The sequence below is a fragment of the Drosophila biarmipes genome, chromosome 2R, assembly GCF_025231255.1.
Source record: "Drosophila biarmipes strain raj3 chromosome 2R, RU_DBia_V1.1, whole genome shotgun sequence".
In the NCBI taxonomy this organism is placed as follows: domain Eukaryota; kingdom Metazoa; phylum Arthropoda; class Insecta; order Diptera; family Drosophilidae; genus Drosophila; species Drosophila biarmipes.
This window is the reverse complement of record NC_066615.1, coordinates 4,254,401-4,271,390: the sequence shown is the minus strand read 5'-3', so window position 1 is coordinate 4,271,390 and position 16,990 is coordinate 4,254,401. Positions and strand designations below refer to the sequence as shown.

Sequence of the window (16,990 nt, the reverse complement as noted above, 5' to 3'; positions counted from 1 at the left end):
TTTTCGGTTGCGACGACGTCGCTGCGCGGATGTATACTTGGAAGCTGCGCTCGAATCGCGCTATGCGGTAGTGAAATTAACCAAAAATCAGTTATTTGGTGAAACGAAAGCAGTTCCAGTCGAAAGGCACGAAAACAGCCGTCCTCTTAATACAGCAAAGCGCGGAAAGTGTGAATTTAAAACACTGCAGCTGCGAAACCGGATGCCTGGCCTAGGTTAGAGCGAGACAACGCTACTTCCCCGAGAGTGTGTGCAATTTGTTGATAGTATTTCTGTTGTTGTTGGTAAAATGCAGGCGTGCAACAACAAAAAGACCTGAAGCAACAACAAACAGCGACGAGTGCCGGCAAAACAAAAGGCGTAAATGGTGAATTCGATTGATGCGAAAAGCGAGAAAAAGGAAAGCCGAAGCAATAATCGTTGAAGAATACACAACAAAAGTGGAGTGAGCGAGTCGCGTTGGTGTGCGTGCCGCGTTCGTGTGAGTGGCTGCAAAGGATAGGAATAGGAGACGCAATCGGCGCTTTGGGGAACCGAGAGCCAAAATGTTGTAAACAAATCAAAAACCTGAGCAACTCAAATCACCTCCGATCGTAAACGACGGTTTCCAGCTCAATCAGCGAAAACTCGAACGAAAATGGCCAGCAGGACCAGCGATAGCAGCAGGACTTGGAAGTGGCTAGTCGGCAGTTTCCTGGTCCTGCAGCTGATTGGGAGCAGTTTGGCGAGTCAAGGTAAGAGAGGCCACCTGAAATTGCAAGACTAGGTTTCGGTTTTTAAACCTAAGCCCTTAAAGTGTTTCACCGTCTCTAGAGCCGTGTTTATGTTGTACACAGTTTTCTAGTACAAGATTCGGAAAACTACCCAAACAAGAATTATAATCTTATAGTGCAATATTACCTAAAGAGCTGAAATTGTTGAGTGCAACTCAAAGCTAAAATGTAATATTATAATATTAACGATTTTCTATTTGTATTCAACTTGCACTAACAAGTAATCTTAAAATGTTATACATACATATATAAAATACTTACAACAGCCTACTAAGTGTGTGTTATTCAAAAAAGGTCTTAAAGTCCACAACGGACCCTCCTGTTGTTAAGTTTTCCCAATCGCAGTAAAATGTATTTCACTTTTTATGAGCGATCATATTTTTTAAATGGATTGGATAATTTCTGCATCACTTGCTCTGTACCTTGTTTTGGTTTCATGGCCGTACTTTTTTAGTATCTATGGTAAGAATCGAATTCGATATGTAAACGAATAAAACTGCAAGTACAGATTTGGCGACTAGATGTCTGGTCGAGGTGCCAGAAAGCAGGCATCGGGTCCTAAAATCACTTTTCGTCAGAGAGGTGATGTCAGCGTTGTGCTGATAAGCAGTCATATTTCGCACCTCGCGCTTTTCGCACTCGTAAATTTGACGTACTTTCGCAACACTCTTTCCTGGTCGAACCACATGTGCCAGTCATCGGGGTAATTCACGGTAATTGCGCCCTCCATATCACCTGCAGATAAGAACTCTAAAAAGGAAGGCTGCAGAACGGCTATCTCCTCCGATAGTGCCTCAAATTTCGAACATTACTAATGAGCTCCGCTTGAAGCGAGGTAAACACAATACTGCACAACAGAATTTGAAACCTGCAATGTTACTACCGAACGAGCCAAAACACATACCACCTGAAGCCTCTTTTTCCGATGAAAAACAAAAGAAACCGAATAAATAGGGCCGGGCAAAATGGTAGCCGTTAGAGTCATTATCATTAGCTCAGGCGCAGGAAACAAGTGATCTTAAAGGATCAGGTAGGGCAGGTAGAAAGAGGGCAGGCAAAATGCAATTAGGATCAAGGATCAGCCACATTCTCAGGTCACCTTTGGGTCTCAAAAAGAGATTAGATCGGTAGGCAGCTGCACAATTCATCAACTGATTGATTTTGCTTCAGACTAAGCCTGGGGTGGCTTTAAGGCTTATCATATTTCAATTCTCGGTGCGGGAAAATAAACAGTCGCAGGAAGTGAGGGAGGGATAATGGAAATCCCTGCAAAGTGCGCAAAAAATGCAAACAAATTTGAGGCCCTGCGCTCAATCTTGTGTTTCTCCCTCAAGTCCAAGCAGAGCAACCCCTAAAAGTGAAAATTGTGCTAAAAAAGGGAGCCGCCTTATCAGCTGCTGAATTTATCAATGCCAGCTCCAAAGGAAAGACCCCCAAAAAGTCTGGTCGTAAAAAATTGTCAGGCATGTCATATGCAAATGGAATGAAAATCTTTGAACAAATTTTTAGGTCACGGCATGTCATAAGTCCCAGGACTTTATGTCAGATTTAATTAAAAGCATTCCCCCGCATAACGCCAAGCTTTACGGCGGGCGGTAATTAAAAAACTTTACTTACATGGGTGTAACCAGCTCACAAAACGCGGTGACATTAAAAGGTTAGGATGGGCCTCGACCAATTAATACCTGATACTCGTGCTTAAATGAAACATGGGTGAAGTATGTTAAAAGTATTGATTAAAATAAGAAGATATATATATGATGGCTAGTTAGTTTCTATATAAATTACTATATATGTAAGACATATACTCCATATAGAGCTTTCCTTCATTTCATTTAATTCAAAGGAGGATTGACTAATATATGAACTAGAAGGCTCCTAACGCGTTCTTTATGTGGAATATTGACTATTTGAATATAGCCACCGATCTTGCAAGTACCGTGTACAAACCCTCACGTGCGAGGTCCCGTTCTCGTTTTCGTGTTTATTTGCTAGCGTTCCTTGTTTTCACTTTTCTGGTCATATTTCTTCGCTTTTATCCTGGGAACTGTGGCAATTGTCTGGCGTCCTGGGCGAGTCGCTTTCCTTTGCTTTCCCTGTGGCCAGAGCACATTTAGCCGCATTACGTGATACAATATATGAGTGACACGTTATTCTAATTTCGCACCCCTTTTCATGTTCCTGGACACATTTTTCCTTTTTCCTCCGGGGTGCGCTTGTCCAAATAAACAATTCCATGTGGTGGCCATAGCCGCGGGCGATGTGTCGCAATGTGACAAGGAGAAAAGAGGGAAAAGAAAGGGCCAGCCGGGGAGAGAGTGTTTAGAGGTCTCGAATGAGGTCACTTCGCCTCCGTTGAATGCAGACTAATTACGGACCGATGCAAAGTCTTTCAATTATGTTTAAAACTCAGGCGTCACTCGCGAGTGTTGAAAAAGCAGCGGAAATTGTTCGTCTTTCGAGGTTCTGGGCTCCGAGGGCATGTTCTTTGTAGAGCTGCATACCATGACTAAGAGGCGCTCGAAGGACTTGAAAAACCCTCACTTTTGTGCTACTTATCGGTGGTCGACGTGAGATGTCTTCTTCGGTTTCTTTTATTTAAAATTGGCGCTGTTCAAGGCTTTTCTCTGCAAACAATGACGTCTTCTGTCCTTACTAATAAAGTTTTGCAAGTGAATTGCGGTTAAACAAAAGTTTGCCATGCCATTTAATTAAGGAAATGGTGTTATTTTTTATTCTTACAAGCTGAGAGATAGCAACAACGTGGGTTTGTTGCATATACTCGTATTTTGGGAAACTCATGTTGCGGGAATTTTTATGGAAAACAGCAGGAGGATTCGACACCAAAAAACAAAGCAGCCAAGCTCTCGAAAAGTCAGCAAATATTGTATACAGAGAGAAAATAAAAAACAAAACAAAACGATATTCAACTTAAAATGTATCCTTGATTTAAGTCGTTCTATAAAATCGTGTTAAATTCGTATTTATACAGATGAAGTTGTATCAGAAGTTTGATTTTTATGAATACATTCCAATATGAATTCATTTGGGTATTAAATATTTAAAAGGCATATATTGTTTCCAGCATTCAAGCAATTGTGCACACTTTAAAAGGTAAAAATAAACGCAAGTTCCACCAATGGTTTAAAGATTTCTCCCTGTGTGCGGGTGCTGCTGCGTTGGCAGAATGCAATTTCGTTTGCAGCTTCGAACTCGAACCTTCCCGCCTTCCGCCGATTCGACATGACAACATGAATAATTCACTTGAACCCGCCACAAAACAAGAACAACAACAGGCCGAAACTGATTCTGCAACCCGAAATGTTCGAAAAGTTCAATGCACGCAACCGCAAAATCCAGATTTTGACCAACTAAAAAGAAACGAAGCAGATTCGGGGGAGACTCAGGATGTAGGACGAGACGATCTCGAGGCAGTTACAGGAAATGTATCTGGGCATGAGAACAGCAGCTTTGCAACAATGTATCTGGCTTTGCGTTCAGCATACTGTACTCTTAGCGGGGGCGTTTCCCCAAGGATTAGGGCCAATTTGCATAGAAGGTGCGTGGGTGATCGATCCGTAGGTGGCGGATGGCAGTGCAGCCAAGGACAAGGCCACAGATTCCAGTGAAGGAATAGTGCCTTCCCACTTAAAACGGTCTATCCGTACTTAACTTGTTCGGCTGAGTGGCTTAAAGTGCCGTTAAAACAAGCCCGGTCCGCAAATGTCGCACCTCTTCGACGGGCGGCTCCTCCATTTCCCCATTTACCATTCCCAACTCCACACCGGGGCTATAAAGTATCTGAAATTATCTGCCTCCACGCCTCGAATCGCACTTAATCACCTCGAGCAGATGCCAAAGGAGGAAAGCGGCTGAAACGCTCGAAACGGAAGTCGGCAACAGTTTTTAAATGCAGTCATTTAGCCAAAGTGCCAAAGTGCTGGCCATACCCGCTCGAGGACCGAGTCTCTAGGCCCCGAGATCTGTGATACGGCCACGCCCTGCCCAAAAGAACTCAATTCTACCGGATGATTTTCTCCTCTTGGGGAGAACTGGCTCCGGTAATTATTTTGTGGCCAGTGGAGCGAGCGATAAGACAAGCTGGCAAAGTAAACAAAGTTTTTGCATTGTTTTTCCATAGCCTTTGCATCTTCGCTGCACTTCGGGTTCTTTTTGCACTTTCTGGTTTCAGGTTTCGCGTGCCCATGGGCTACATTAATTGAAAAAGCCGCTCGCTTTGGTTGTGCTGGCAAGCAAATGAAGTTGGTCTTGGCTTTGGAACTCACTTGGCTGCTCCCCTGCTCTCACTCGGTAGTTTAAGCCCCAACTGCTCACTCTTCATGCCATACCCCCTTCGGACTTATCGGTCAACAAAATGCAGTCGCTGGCCGGCGATAAACTGTGGCCATGGCTGCCTTAAAGTAGATCGATCGCTTGATTGGCGACGGAAAAGCGCCTGCCCCATCTGGGCCTCACTCCTTCCTCTGCCTGGCCGCTTTTCACTCGGAAAAATAACTTTTATTATTTTGTCTCCGTAAAAAGTTTTTCCAAACCCCCATAATGATGCCCAAGGCAGAGCCACCCACTTAGCAAGTATTTGATTTAGTATAAAGTTAGTTATGTGTTGAGACTACCAAATTAGAAAACCCTATTTGATTCTTGATAAGACCCATTAACAGTGTGATTTAAAAACTGGTGCTCGAGTGCTTTTTTAATCATGCCGATTGTCTAATATCTACGCCTTCCGACGACAGGTTCCCTTTTATTAGTTTTTGATGATTTTCAAAAGCAACCGTGTGATATTCCGACCAATCGTTTCTGATCGTATTTTCTCGGTGCAATTATCTGCACAGCTAATCTATTTGCTGCAATTGCCGCAGAAAAATAGAACATGAAAAACGAGCAGTTACAATGGCGACGACAATGTCTGGGCAAGATCACCAGAGAGCAGAGCGGGGCAGGGAATATCGACGGGCCCAGCCAAAAGCAATTTGTTACAAAGCCACAAGACCGAGTCACCAGCTTCGTTTTGTTCCGATACAATGCTACCCAATCGGATTCGATTCGAATCGATCCGATCCGATCCGATCCAAGCGCCAAGACTCTCGACTCCGGCCGAATGGGCAGCCGTTGCTATTATTTTATTATTATCTACAAAATGCACGTACTTTATTCCACTTACGAGTCTGCAGCCACGGTAGTCGCCGTCGCTGTAGAAGTCGTGTGGTTGCAGTTTAAGTTTTGGTGGGGGAGAGTGGCACAGTGGGCTGGGACTCGGGCTCTGTGGGGTTTCAATACAGTGGGATTCCCCGGGTATGTGACTTTGAGTCATTTTACTAGCATTTTAAGTGGTTTTTGGTACCGGCAGTTTGCTTAATCAGTTCGCCATTTCACACCTCGGGTAAATTATAGGGCTAAGTTCTTTGTTGTTATACCCTTCACAAAGGGTATATTGTAACAAAGAAAGTTATAGTTTTTACATTTTGTTTCTGTCCGTCTGTTCGTCTATGGGAGCTAGGTGGTAAGGGTTTCCGAATTCGATTTCTTCTTCTCGTACGTAGTGCATACTTGTTACTCGAACATTCCAGGCATGGAATCTTATCAAGTACTATTTTGGGTGTGAGCAACAAAACTCTTAAACCCTCAAAATACTTGTTACTTTCCTGCAATCTTGCCCCACTGTGACGGTTTTAAGCCGCAATCTGCTTTTGCCTCTGCTCTCGCCAGCTGTGTGCGATCTTATCTGAAGCGTTGTCCGCGTTCGCGCAACTTAAGTAGGTACTAAGTGCTGCATATATCATAGATGCCCAGGCCCAGGCCCAATCCCTACCTCTCCTGTACCGCCCTCCTGCATTCCTACCCAGATGTCGAACCCCAAGACCGGACTTTTTTGTTCTTTGGACCGATGGCAAGCGCTGGATTAGATGTAGTGTGCTGTGCGGCTTATGACGTGCCATGTCCATGTGTGGACTGGGCTGATTAGTGGCAATTATCCGCCGCACATTTTCTATTTCCACATTCAGCGGCAGTTGGATTGAGCTGTCAATGGAGCCGAGTGGAGCGGAAAGCGGGTAAACATCGGGGTACATCTGCCATAAAATCCTGTGAAATGCAGCCAGCCGGCGATGATTTCAGCTCGGTGGCCATTAGGTAAGCGACTTTATGTAGGAACACTTGACAGGCGAGTGGAGCCTAATACCCAAAAACACCAACTGCAGCACATGCATAGTTGTTATCCGCGGCTTTTCAGATTTAGCTTCCAAAGTGGCAAGCACTTGACTCGCGAAAGTTGTGGTGACGAAGTCATGCTCAGACACTGTTTTCTCGGTGGTTTCCAAATTTAGGTCTAGTTTTCTGAGTGCGAAATATTCTTGAGTTGAGATGAAGCCATTGTCTGAGCTTGGCTTTTGTTCTCGGGTCTCAGACAATGGCAGATGCAAATATGCAAATCTTGTAATGAGGTGGTAAAATACCAGTTCTCTCGGTCTCTCCCCCTCGTGCGTCGTTTTTGTAACCATAAAACAGTGGCGGTCACAATAATAATATTTCTAGGACGACGATCGAAAAATTCAAACAAATACATCGTGAGTATATATATTCATGGCTCATATGGGGTGTTATTAACAAATTCAATAATTTGAATGTTCTATCAACATGATCCGAGTATAAATATCCGTTGGCTTATGATGGTTGATCAATACGTGCTGAGAATCACTTAGCACAATATGATTCCATTATTTACATAAAAATTGCTAAATACTCAACTTCATCGAAACTTGCCTATGATTAACCTTTTAAAAAATACAATTTAAGGTCTTCAGAGGCAAACCAAAGTCAGAAAAGTATTGTTACTCTATTAATCACTCCAAGATACAAAGTTATGTAAAGTTCCACCACAAGAATCTTTTTGCCCCGCTGCTAATATTTTGACCGCAAGTGTGTACATACATATACGTATATGGCTGCTGGCAATGACACAAATTGCTTTTGTCGTCTGCTCACAATTTGCATTTGCAGAGTTCCGTAGTTCCAGTGAGGATGATGGCACCTACACCTACTCCTAATTGAATGTCGAGCATAAAATTATGTCAGCCGACGAGGCGGGCTCTTCAGTGCTCTGCACAATGATGATGGAGATAATGACGATAATGTTGACGATAGTTGGGGCGCAGTATGTGGGCGTTCGGATCACTTTACAACTAGAAAATTAGAAAACTGACAGCAAAGAGCATTTATCTAATTAAGTTGTCTGAGGGCAGGCACTTTGGAGTGGTTCCATAAAGTTCTTGGAACACAACCCACTCGTGCCTGTGTAGTTTGGCCTCTAAGCCCTAAGCCGATTTACTTTCGTTAGACAAATGAGCTTTTGTGTTGCCCGCGACACCTTTCTGATGTTTATAATTTCACACTGCTAGGGTTGTGGGATGTGGGATGCTGGCGCCAGGTAAGGTTAAAAAATAAAGAGGCAAAACTTTTTCGCCAACCTGACAAGCGTGAAATTGCCGGGAGAAACGGGAAAGACGGGGAAGAGTGTAGGAGACCCGCACTTGAACTTTTGTGCCGAGTGTTTGACATGACAACAGCAAAGTAGATAAATGCAAGCTGGGGGGAAGAAGAAGCTGGAGAACTCCCCGAACCGCAGAGAAAAGAGGTTGGGAATCGGGAGGCGAGTTCCGAAGCTCGCGGGACAAATGGGCAGGCCAAAAGACGGAAGTCACGTAGACAGGAATAGAGGGGGAAGTACGAACTGGCTGAGCTGGATGGAAAGCATGTGGAGCTGCCAAAACGTGATTGATGAGACGAGATCCGAAAGAGAATAGCCAGAAACCAGACGAAAGAGGAAAAAGTGCTTTGGGGGTCCCACGGAAACGATTTCCAAATACCTCGTGAAGACATACAAAATAAAAGTTCTAGGTGCACATATGCAGGTTCAGCGCACAATTCTACTCGCTTTCCTTAAAGGTAATGGATTAACAGGTTACCAAGTGCTAAGAAAAGGTTTTCAGTGCTGGTAATGTAATGTAATGTAATGTTTTTGTTAAATAGAAGTTTTAATGAATTGAAAAATATTGAAACCAATAATTCGAGGTCCACATTTTCCCATCTCGTAAGCCAAACAAATACTCTTCTCTTTCCAAACTAAATGGCATTCTGTTGGCAGAACAACCACATCAAATGCATTTAATTATGCCTGGGGGATCGTTCAACGTCAATCAGCGGAGCTCTGTTTATTTTTCATGCAAACACCGTCGTTGTCACTAGAGACATATGCAAATTGATACGGATTCTACATACTATTGCCCATTTATTTATTTTTTCGGTAGCCGGCTAGCAACAACTTCTGCCGAGTGCATGGAAATGTATGTACATGCAATTATTGATGTCAATCAAATCAGTTATATAGAGATCGGGATCGGTCACGCTCCGGCGAACGTGGAATGAATTTCAATTTACGTCGAGAGAGCACCATCAACGTGGTTTGTTGACACGCACAAATATTTTCGTCCAAATCTTTCCTCCACCACCTCGCCCCGAGAATCTGTGGCATTAGTCGAGGGTAAATATTATCTTACAAATATTTTGCTTGACACCCAATCGCATGTGTGCCCGTCCTCGTGCCCTTCAGGTAGGTTTGGTTCTGACTTCTCTGGGGACTTTGATTCGCCCGCAAATATTTACGGCATTATCATATCTAAATATGTTTGTAACTGATTCCTAAGCAAACTTATTTGAGATATTCGACTGGCAATTTACTAAACCCTCCCAAAGGCTACCCGAAAAACCCATCGAACCGCAACATAAATCACCATTAAGCAAGAAATAAACAAAACTGCAATCGAACGGCCCCAAAAAAGAAACGAAAACCCACTTAATTGCACTGCGGCCAGATGGTGTGGCATAGAAGGGAGGTGGGTTCCATTATTTTCCAGGCGGTTCAATAAACCTCGAGCCGTATGTTTGCCTTATTGATTGCCTTATCACCAACTTCGAGCTTGGAATCGGATCGTGTTCGGCATCGACTGGGAATCGACGCGACGTTGCGCTAGATTTTCCATTTATCAGCTCATATGTTCCTTCCATATGAGAGCGGGGGAAACCGCAGACGTCGGCGATCTATAGATAACATTTTCGGGGGTCAACTCCGAATGGACTTGGAGTCGTGGTACGTCCTGCGTGCTGTCATAAACAAATACGTGTACGTACATACTTACATGGAGCGTTTGTGTTGAGCATGGACAATTTACTGCTCAGTGTTTTTCTTGCTTTTATTTTTCGGTTTTTCCCCAACAGACAATCCAGACAATCGTATCAGCGTTTACCAATTGGATATGCAATGCATCCCAGAAACGCTTTCTATTTATGAAAGTTGCCTGTTGACCGGGCCAAATTGGTTTTCTGGCCAACAGCTCCAGCAGCTTTGGGTTATAAGTTCAACTGTTCTCTGCCGCTTAAGGTATAAACAAGATAACGATTTCCTCCAGAGCTGTGCTATTCAATATTAATTAAGTCCTGGGGTTTGTTTACAGCATACACATAATGCAGTTTGTGGCTGAATATCCCATTGATTGTCAAGGTAGTTGTGCTCAAACAGCAATGAACTTTGGAATCTAATTTCGCTACTTAATAAAATGAATACATTCTGCTCCCATAGCATGCTGTTAGTGCTTAAAAATATCCATAAGTGCTTACAATAAACGGTTAGTTCTTAAGAACACTAAATTGCAGCCATACTGTTTTTATACTAGTACTATACTAGTATACTAGCAAACTAGTCTCTCAGTTTTAAATCTATCGGGCTGAAACTTACCCAAAAGTCTTCTTTCTATTGCAGGTAGTATATAAGTCGCAACCAGCCGGATCGGACAACTATATCTTATAGCTCCCATAGGAACCATCGGAGAAAAAATTTAAAAAAAAATTATATCTTCCGTGTTTTTTAACATATACCTTTCTAAGATTGGATATAACACTTTTAAATTCGTTCTGAATTTCGAATTAAATTTTATCAAAATCGAACGACTTTATCATATAACTCCCATAGGAACAATCGAAAAATTCGTGGTAAAATAATATTGAAAAATTATATACCTTTGGTGTTTTTTAACTTATAACCCCCTACGCTTGGAAATAACATTTTTTATTTGGCTTTGAATTTCGAATTAAATTTGATCAAAATCGGACGACTATATCGTATAGCTGCCATTAGAACGATCGGAAAATTAATAGGTAAACATGAAATAACAATTATATCTTTCGTGTTTTTTAACATATAACCGTATGAGCTTGAAAATAACATTTTTTAATTAGTTCTGAATTTCGAATTAAATTATATTAAAATCGGACGACTATATCATATAGCTGTCATAGCAACGATCAGATAATTGTTGGGAAATAATGTGAAATCAAATTATAGCTTTGGGGTTTTTTGACATATTATCTTATAATATTGGGAATATACATTTTTATACTTTTAAGAATTTCGAATTCAGCTTAATAATATTATTTATTATTTATTATAGCTGCAAGGGTATACAAACTTCGGCCTTTAAACCATTGAAATCGTGATGGCTTTGCATTAAAGGCACGGTGGATAGGTTAAGCGATCCCGTACGACGTTCCTTTCTCATCACTGTTTGAAAGACCAAATGCTCCTGCTGTATGCATGAGCAGTAGTATCTTACGGATTAATTCCCTAGGTTTCTGGAGGTATGGTGTAGGGGACCCGGGGCAACACAACTTTGCCACTTGTCCAAACACATTCATTGATTCGCCAGCAGCACTCGACCTGTTCCCATTTTCCCTTGGCCATTCGCAACATATTTGCATATGAGTTGCCAAAAACATTCATTGGAAAGGATAGGACTGGTGGCCTGAACCGGAGGGGCTTTGCTGTCTAATGCGGTCAGTGCAGCTCCGACCAAATCCATGCCATCGTGGGCAGAGCACAAAACTCTGTTGACCAGTTTGGCCAGAGCAATGGGCACTGAAACTGCGTGTGTGGGCGCCAATTGCTGCCAGGCCATAAACCCAATCCGGGCGAATGGCTCTGGAGAATTAAATGCGAAATTGTAAAATGTATCTCTGGCCGGGGTGCAATGAGCTGCCACTTGAACTTAACCCGCTGAAGAACCGCAGCTGAATCTCGGAGTGGGAAATCGGAGAAGGAATGGGGGACGGGTCGTGCACAGACACATAATTCATATGTTTGAGGCATTTATCGATTTTCCTAGCACCCCCACCCCCAACCCCATTCAGACTCAATTTCACCCACCCCTCTGCGGCCTGCTCTCAGCTGTTGGTAGTTGTTGGCCCAGTCCACCAGAGCATCCCTCTTAACGCACAATATTTTTTTGATTTTGCAACAGACGCTTGCCACACAGAGAACTCCCGCTACCCATTCGCCCTCACCCTGGTATTCTGGCACTCGGGCACCCTGCCCGTCCCGTCCTTCATCCAGAGATCCCCAGCCCTCGACGCAAGCTGTGAGCATCGTCATCGTCATCTAACGCGGCTCTCAACAGCTTCACTTTATTATACATATCCCATAGTGTATTTAATGCACGGGAAGCATTTTTTGGAAACCATAGAAAAAGCCAAATGGTAGAATGGACCGACTTTTCTTGAAAAAGTTCCGTTATCGAATGTGTTTGTTTTACCTCTGAATAATTTGAATTGCGTTTTTTGAGCCAAGGGTAGTTTCTAATGGCTGTTGATTATATTTATACTATAAACATTATCAACACAGCCCAGTTAAAAGATTTGAATGCTGTTCACAAATCGTAATCTATCCATTGAACTTTTTATGAATGGTATAGGTTAGGATTTTGCAAAAATGTTGAATTTTTGGTAGTGATTTTCTCCAAGTGCAGTCGTGTCGCTGGCTCTGCTGTTTGTTTGACTCTATGCGGTTGCCCAACGCAGAAATGTTGTTTTGACGGGGCCAAGCGCCGAGACATCGGGAGAAGTGGCAGAGGGCCTTGGGTGGGAGTGGGTTTTCCGGGCTGGATGGAGTTGAGCTAAAATAAAATGCCATAAAATTCAGAAAAGGGAACCCGGACAGAAGTCAAATGGCAAGTGCTTTCAGTTTTTCCTGCTACTTTTCCTGCTCATCTTTTTGCTGAACGCTGATGATTCACAAGGCGCGAACTATGCATGGTGTGGAGTTTGCTGAACGTATTTAAATATGCGGCATTTAGGCAGTTAAATATGATTTAAGTGCTGTCATTTCAACAATAATCTCACTGATCTGAACTGCTTTGCACACCTTTATGGACGCTGATTTGTACTTAACCGCCAAGAGTTATGCGTTTTCCCCCTTTTCTTTTGTTTTAAGGGCGACCCGGATCATAAATAATAATGCATGTCAAAATCAGATGATTTACGCTGCTTTGATGGCATTTTTCATTTTCATAATTTGTTGCCAACTGGAGCGCATAAATTTCTGGCTCTGTCTTATCAAAAATTGCCCCGTCACTCCCCGTCGACACTCCCCTTTTTTGTGTGGGTGTTTCGGGCAACAGAAAGGGGGAGATGAAATTATTTGTAAAAACTTTTATGCCCTCAAAATTAAGTTAGTGGAAGTGTGTGTCTGTTTGGAGGTGTGAACGCGTTCAAGTTGAATTATGGGCTGCTTATAACTTTTGCTTTATTTGAAAAACTACAGAACTCATTATTCATTAATTGGGTTTCTCTCTTCTCCTTTCTTCCTCGCAGGTGAGTGCACAAAGTAACAAAAGTAAATTTGATAATGGGAATATGATGGCAAATGAGCAAACAATATTTTATCACTTCTTCACTTTAAAATTGTGAGGTTTTATAAAAAATTAAATTCTATTAAGCATGCTCAGAATACAGTTTTCTTTACTTAATGGCTTTCTGACCCATTCTTTAAAGTTTTATGCTTACAAAAATGGTTCGTAAAAAACTTAAAATCCAATCAAAATCATGGAAGATTATATTCTGTGAAATGACAAACATCAAAACCCCAAATATAAATCAACAAAATGTAATCTCCTCCTTATTTGGAAATATTCCGCCCACATTTTGGCCCCATTCATTTGGATGTGCCAATTTGAATTTGCATTCCGGTTAGGTAAGCTTTTTAGAGTGTTGTCCAGCTAATGCGCCACTAAGTATGCACTTGTTTTTGGGGTTTGGCAGTCATTATACCTAATAAAATTATGCGACACATAAATCGACGTCAAGAGCAATTAACACTTTCTGAAATTGACATAAATTTGATCAAATAAATAAAACCCGTTCCTTTTTTGGGCCATGCAATTCGATAAGTTTTTCGTTATTATTATTGTACACGTTTATTTATGAAGCATATATCGTTAGGCGAAAAATTCAATTAACAGCCTAAACGTGGGCAGGCGCCAGTCGTCCAAGTCGTGCGTGGGATGCAACTGCAAATGCCACTGCAAAATGCAACCCAAAAATGCAACTGCATTTTCCAGCTGCCCCAGACGAGTTGCATAATCCGACCGAACCAAACCCACTTGAGCTGATATGCAAAAAATAACATTGATTATGATGAAAACTCAACTCTCTCTTGCTGGGTAAACTTTCAATCCAAATTGTCAGCCGCGAACTACAGTCAAACTTCCCTAATCAGGAAGATACATATTGAACACAAAGTATCTTTCAGTACTTTCCCCAGTTTAACTTCAATCGTAATTGTCTATGAACCATGTTGAAAGTAATCTTTTATTTATTTAAACTTTAAGTGCAAGGGAGAAAAAGATCCTTAGGTAACCCAAACTGGCAGTTTGTCATCTAAGTTATAGGGGTGCACCTGTTTATGAAAATTAAGGAAATGCCGCATCAAATTAGAGCTGTCAACTGTGGCACAATATAAATTGAGTTGCTTGCAAACTTTTTCACTTAAATCACGGCAGATAAATTGAGGATATCCCAACAGCTGACTACCGACTCAGACAATGGCAAATAAATTCAATGCCAGACGCCTCCCCCCTACTTTACATACATACAATATGGCACATACCTCGACAAACCAATTTAAATCCCAGACCACGTACTTGGCGCGTTGTTCCTGCCGCTTCCTTTATTTCCATCCAACTTAAGTTGCCAATATTAAACGCTTCGATGGATTTTATGAAGCATAAACAGGAAATTTGAAGAAGAATGTCCAATTTGCCATGGCCAAAAGCGAAACAAAGACTGGCGACGAACTGAAAGAAGTAGGAAGACCAAGAAAAGGGAAGAAAGTCCGGCCCAAGGATTGGCATTTGCTTTTGTCACTTGCAGGAAACTCTCCATGGCAAATTGGCATTAGGAAAGGCGAGCTGAAATACCAGAAGGCACAAACTGCTGAAGTAACTCCCCCTTTCGCCGATGTCCAGCTGTCGTATTTTCCCTTTTGCTGTCATTGGGCTGTGTGTGCGGTCGCTGCAGAAACCATAAAACATTAATTTCAATTGGAACTGCTGCCAAAGGACGGATAGAATGGGATACTATGCGACGGGTAGGGTCGGATAGGATAGGATCCATCCAAACGGCCATCCCGCACACACGTAACCCGAGAATCAAATGAACTATAATTACGGACTTTATGTTGAGGTACAATAGAGTTCAACATAATAACAACACATTTATAGGAACGCTGAAATTAAATGCTCAACAGGCGTCGAAATTTGTTGTATTGTTAAATACCAATTTTCGACTAATTTAAAATAGATTGCCCTTTAATTTAATTATGATTAATACATTTTTAACCCATCAAATCGAACTTTAGTAGATTAGGTTCACATAAATGTCTTTTAGGACTGAAAAATGGTATTTCACATATGTAACAAAAATGTCTTGACAATTTATTTGTATATAATAGTCGCGTATATATGTACGGTAAGTTCTCTTCTATTATTCCCACCGCGGCTGTGCATACATGGCCGGGCGGACGTAATATGGAATTAATTTGTTAGGCAACCACCAACAGCATAAACGGTAACCGAACAACAAATACCGCTTGGGAAAAGTTGCAGACCGCAGCAGCTGTTGGAAAAGACAAACAACAACAAACGCATATGTTAATTAAAGAAGTGTTCGCTTCCCCGTGGACTCAATCGACTTTCACGTTGCATTTAGGCTCTAATCAAAGCAACAGCAGTGACTTAACAGTACTTTGAATATGCATTTCGATTCGTGACATTGCCGCAATGTGTCAAAATCTGTCGGCGGCACTTAACCTGCACATAAGTCAGTGTCAGGCGAACAGAAATTATTTTTAAATTTTCTGTATATTCTTGAAAAGTGCTTCCGACACCACGGCAGGCACAGCTGCTACTTATTTCCCGACTTCCGCTTGGCTTTGATTCAAGAGAAGAAACCTACAAATTCTGAAACTCCGAAAACAAACTTTCTACTTTGCAAGTCCTCGTCATTTGGCTTGGACCATTAATGCTCATTCCTGGTGAGATCTCCGAGGAGTGGGCGTCTGGTCTCAAGGACATCTGTCAATGCTCCCACTTGGTTTTGATTCAGTTGTACATTACAATACGTTTCGGAGTTTTAAAAGTAAAGTTGACAAATTAGAGTTGATTCCTGGCTAAATCCCCCAGGAACCGGCATCTGGTCTCTGGGACATCTGTCGGTGTTTCCCTCGATTTCCACGGGAGTGGGCCTTCGATGTGCGCCAAAGAACCATTCAAAACATGCCCAAGCGATTGTAAAATGCTAATAATAATTGGAGAAACTCGCCGCCACAAAGACTCGCTGGGTACTTCCTGTAGGAGGTAACGCATATGCTTTCGATAAATCATAAATTTATATTCTCCAGCGCTCTTTGACACTCGCTCTATACACGATTTTCTGGGAGCGGCCTTTTTTTTACTGATTCAAGAAAACATCAAACGCGAAGCAGGAAAATATGTGCTGCACTATGGCCGCATCCGACTGTGAAATTCATGGATCAATTTGAGAGTTTAACAACTGGCCATTAGCACTGGGGAGAACTATTCCTCATTTCCATCGTTCTCATTTCGCCTTGAGGCCATAAAATATGGAACATGAAATGAAATCCATATTTTTACAGCCGGGGGATTATGGTATGTCAAAGCGCAGCGATGCATAAGTTCATAGACCAGACTAGAAAATGAAAAACAGGGGCAAAAAGTGATATTTACTCAAACAAACTGTGCGGCACACGTGCCTCGAGGAAAACCTCCCTTCAAAAAGGAAATTGGCACAGAGCACGG

The 16,990-nt window shown here is 42.1% G+C and overlaps 1 protein-coding gene across 3 annotated transcripts in view; it reads left to right on the top strand.

Annotated features, from left to right (window-relative positions):
• LOC108029572 (neogenin) overlaps window positions 1-16,990 on the top strand; it is a 37,672-nt gene continuing 20,682 nt past the window's right edge. For all 3 annotated transcript variants that reach the window (XM_017101933.3, XM_017101932.3, XM_017101931.3), the window contains exon 1: window positions 1-734. In XM_017101933.3, the coding sequence (XP_016957422.1) occupies window positions 638-734 (97 nt within the window). In that variant the 5' untranslated portion in view covers window positions 1-637. The remainder of the gene's footprint in view (window positions 735-16,990) is intronic.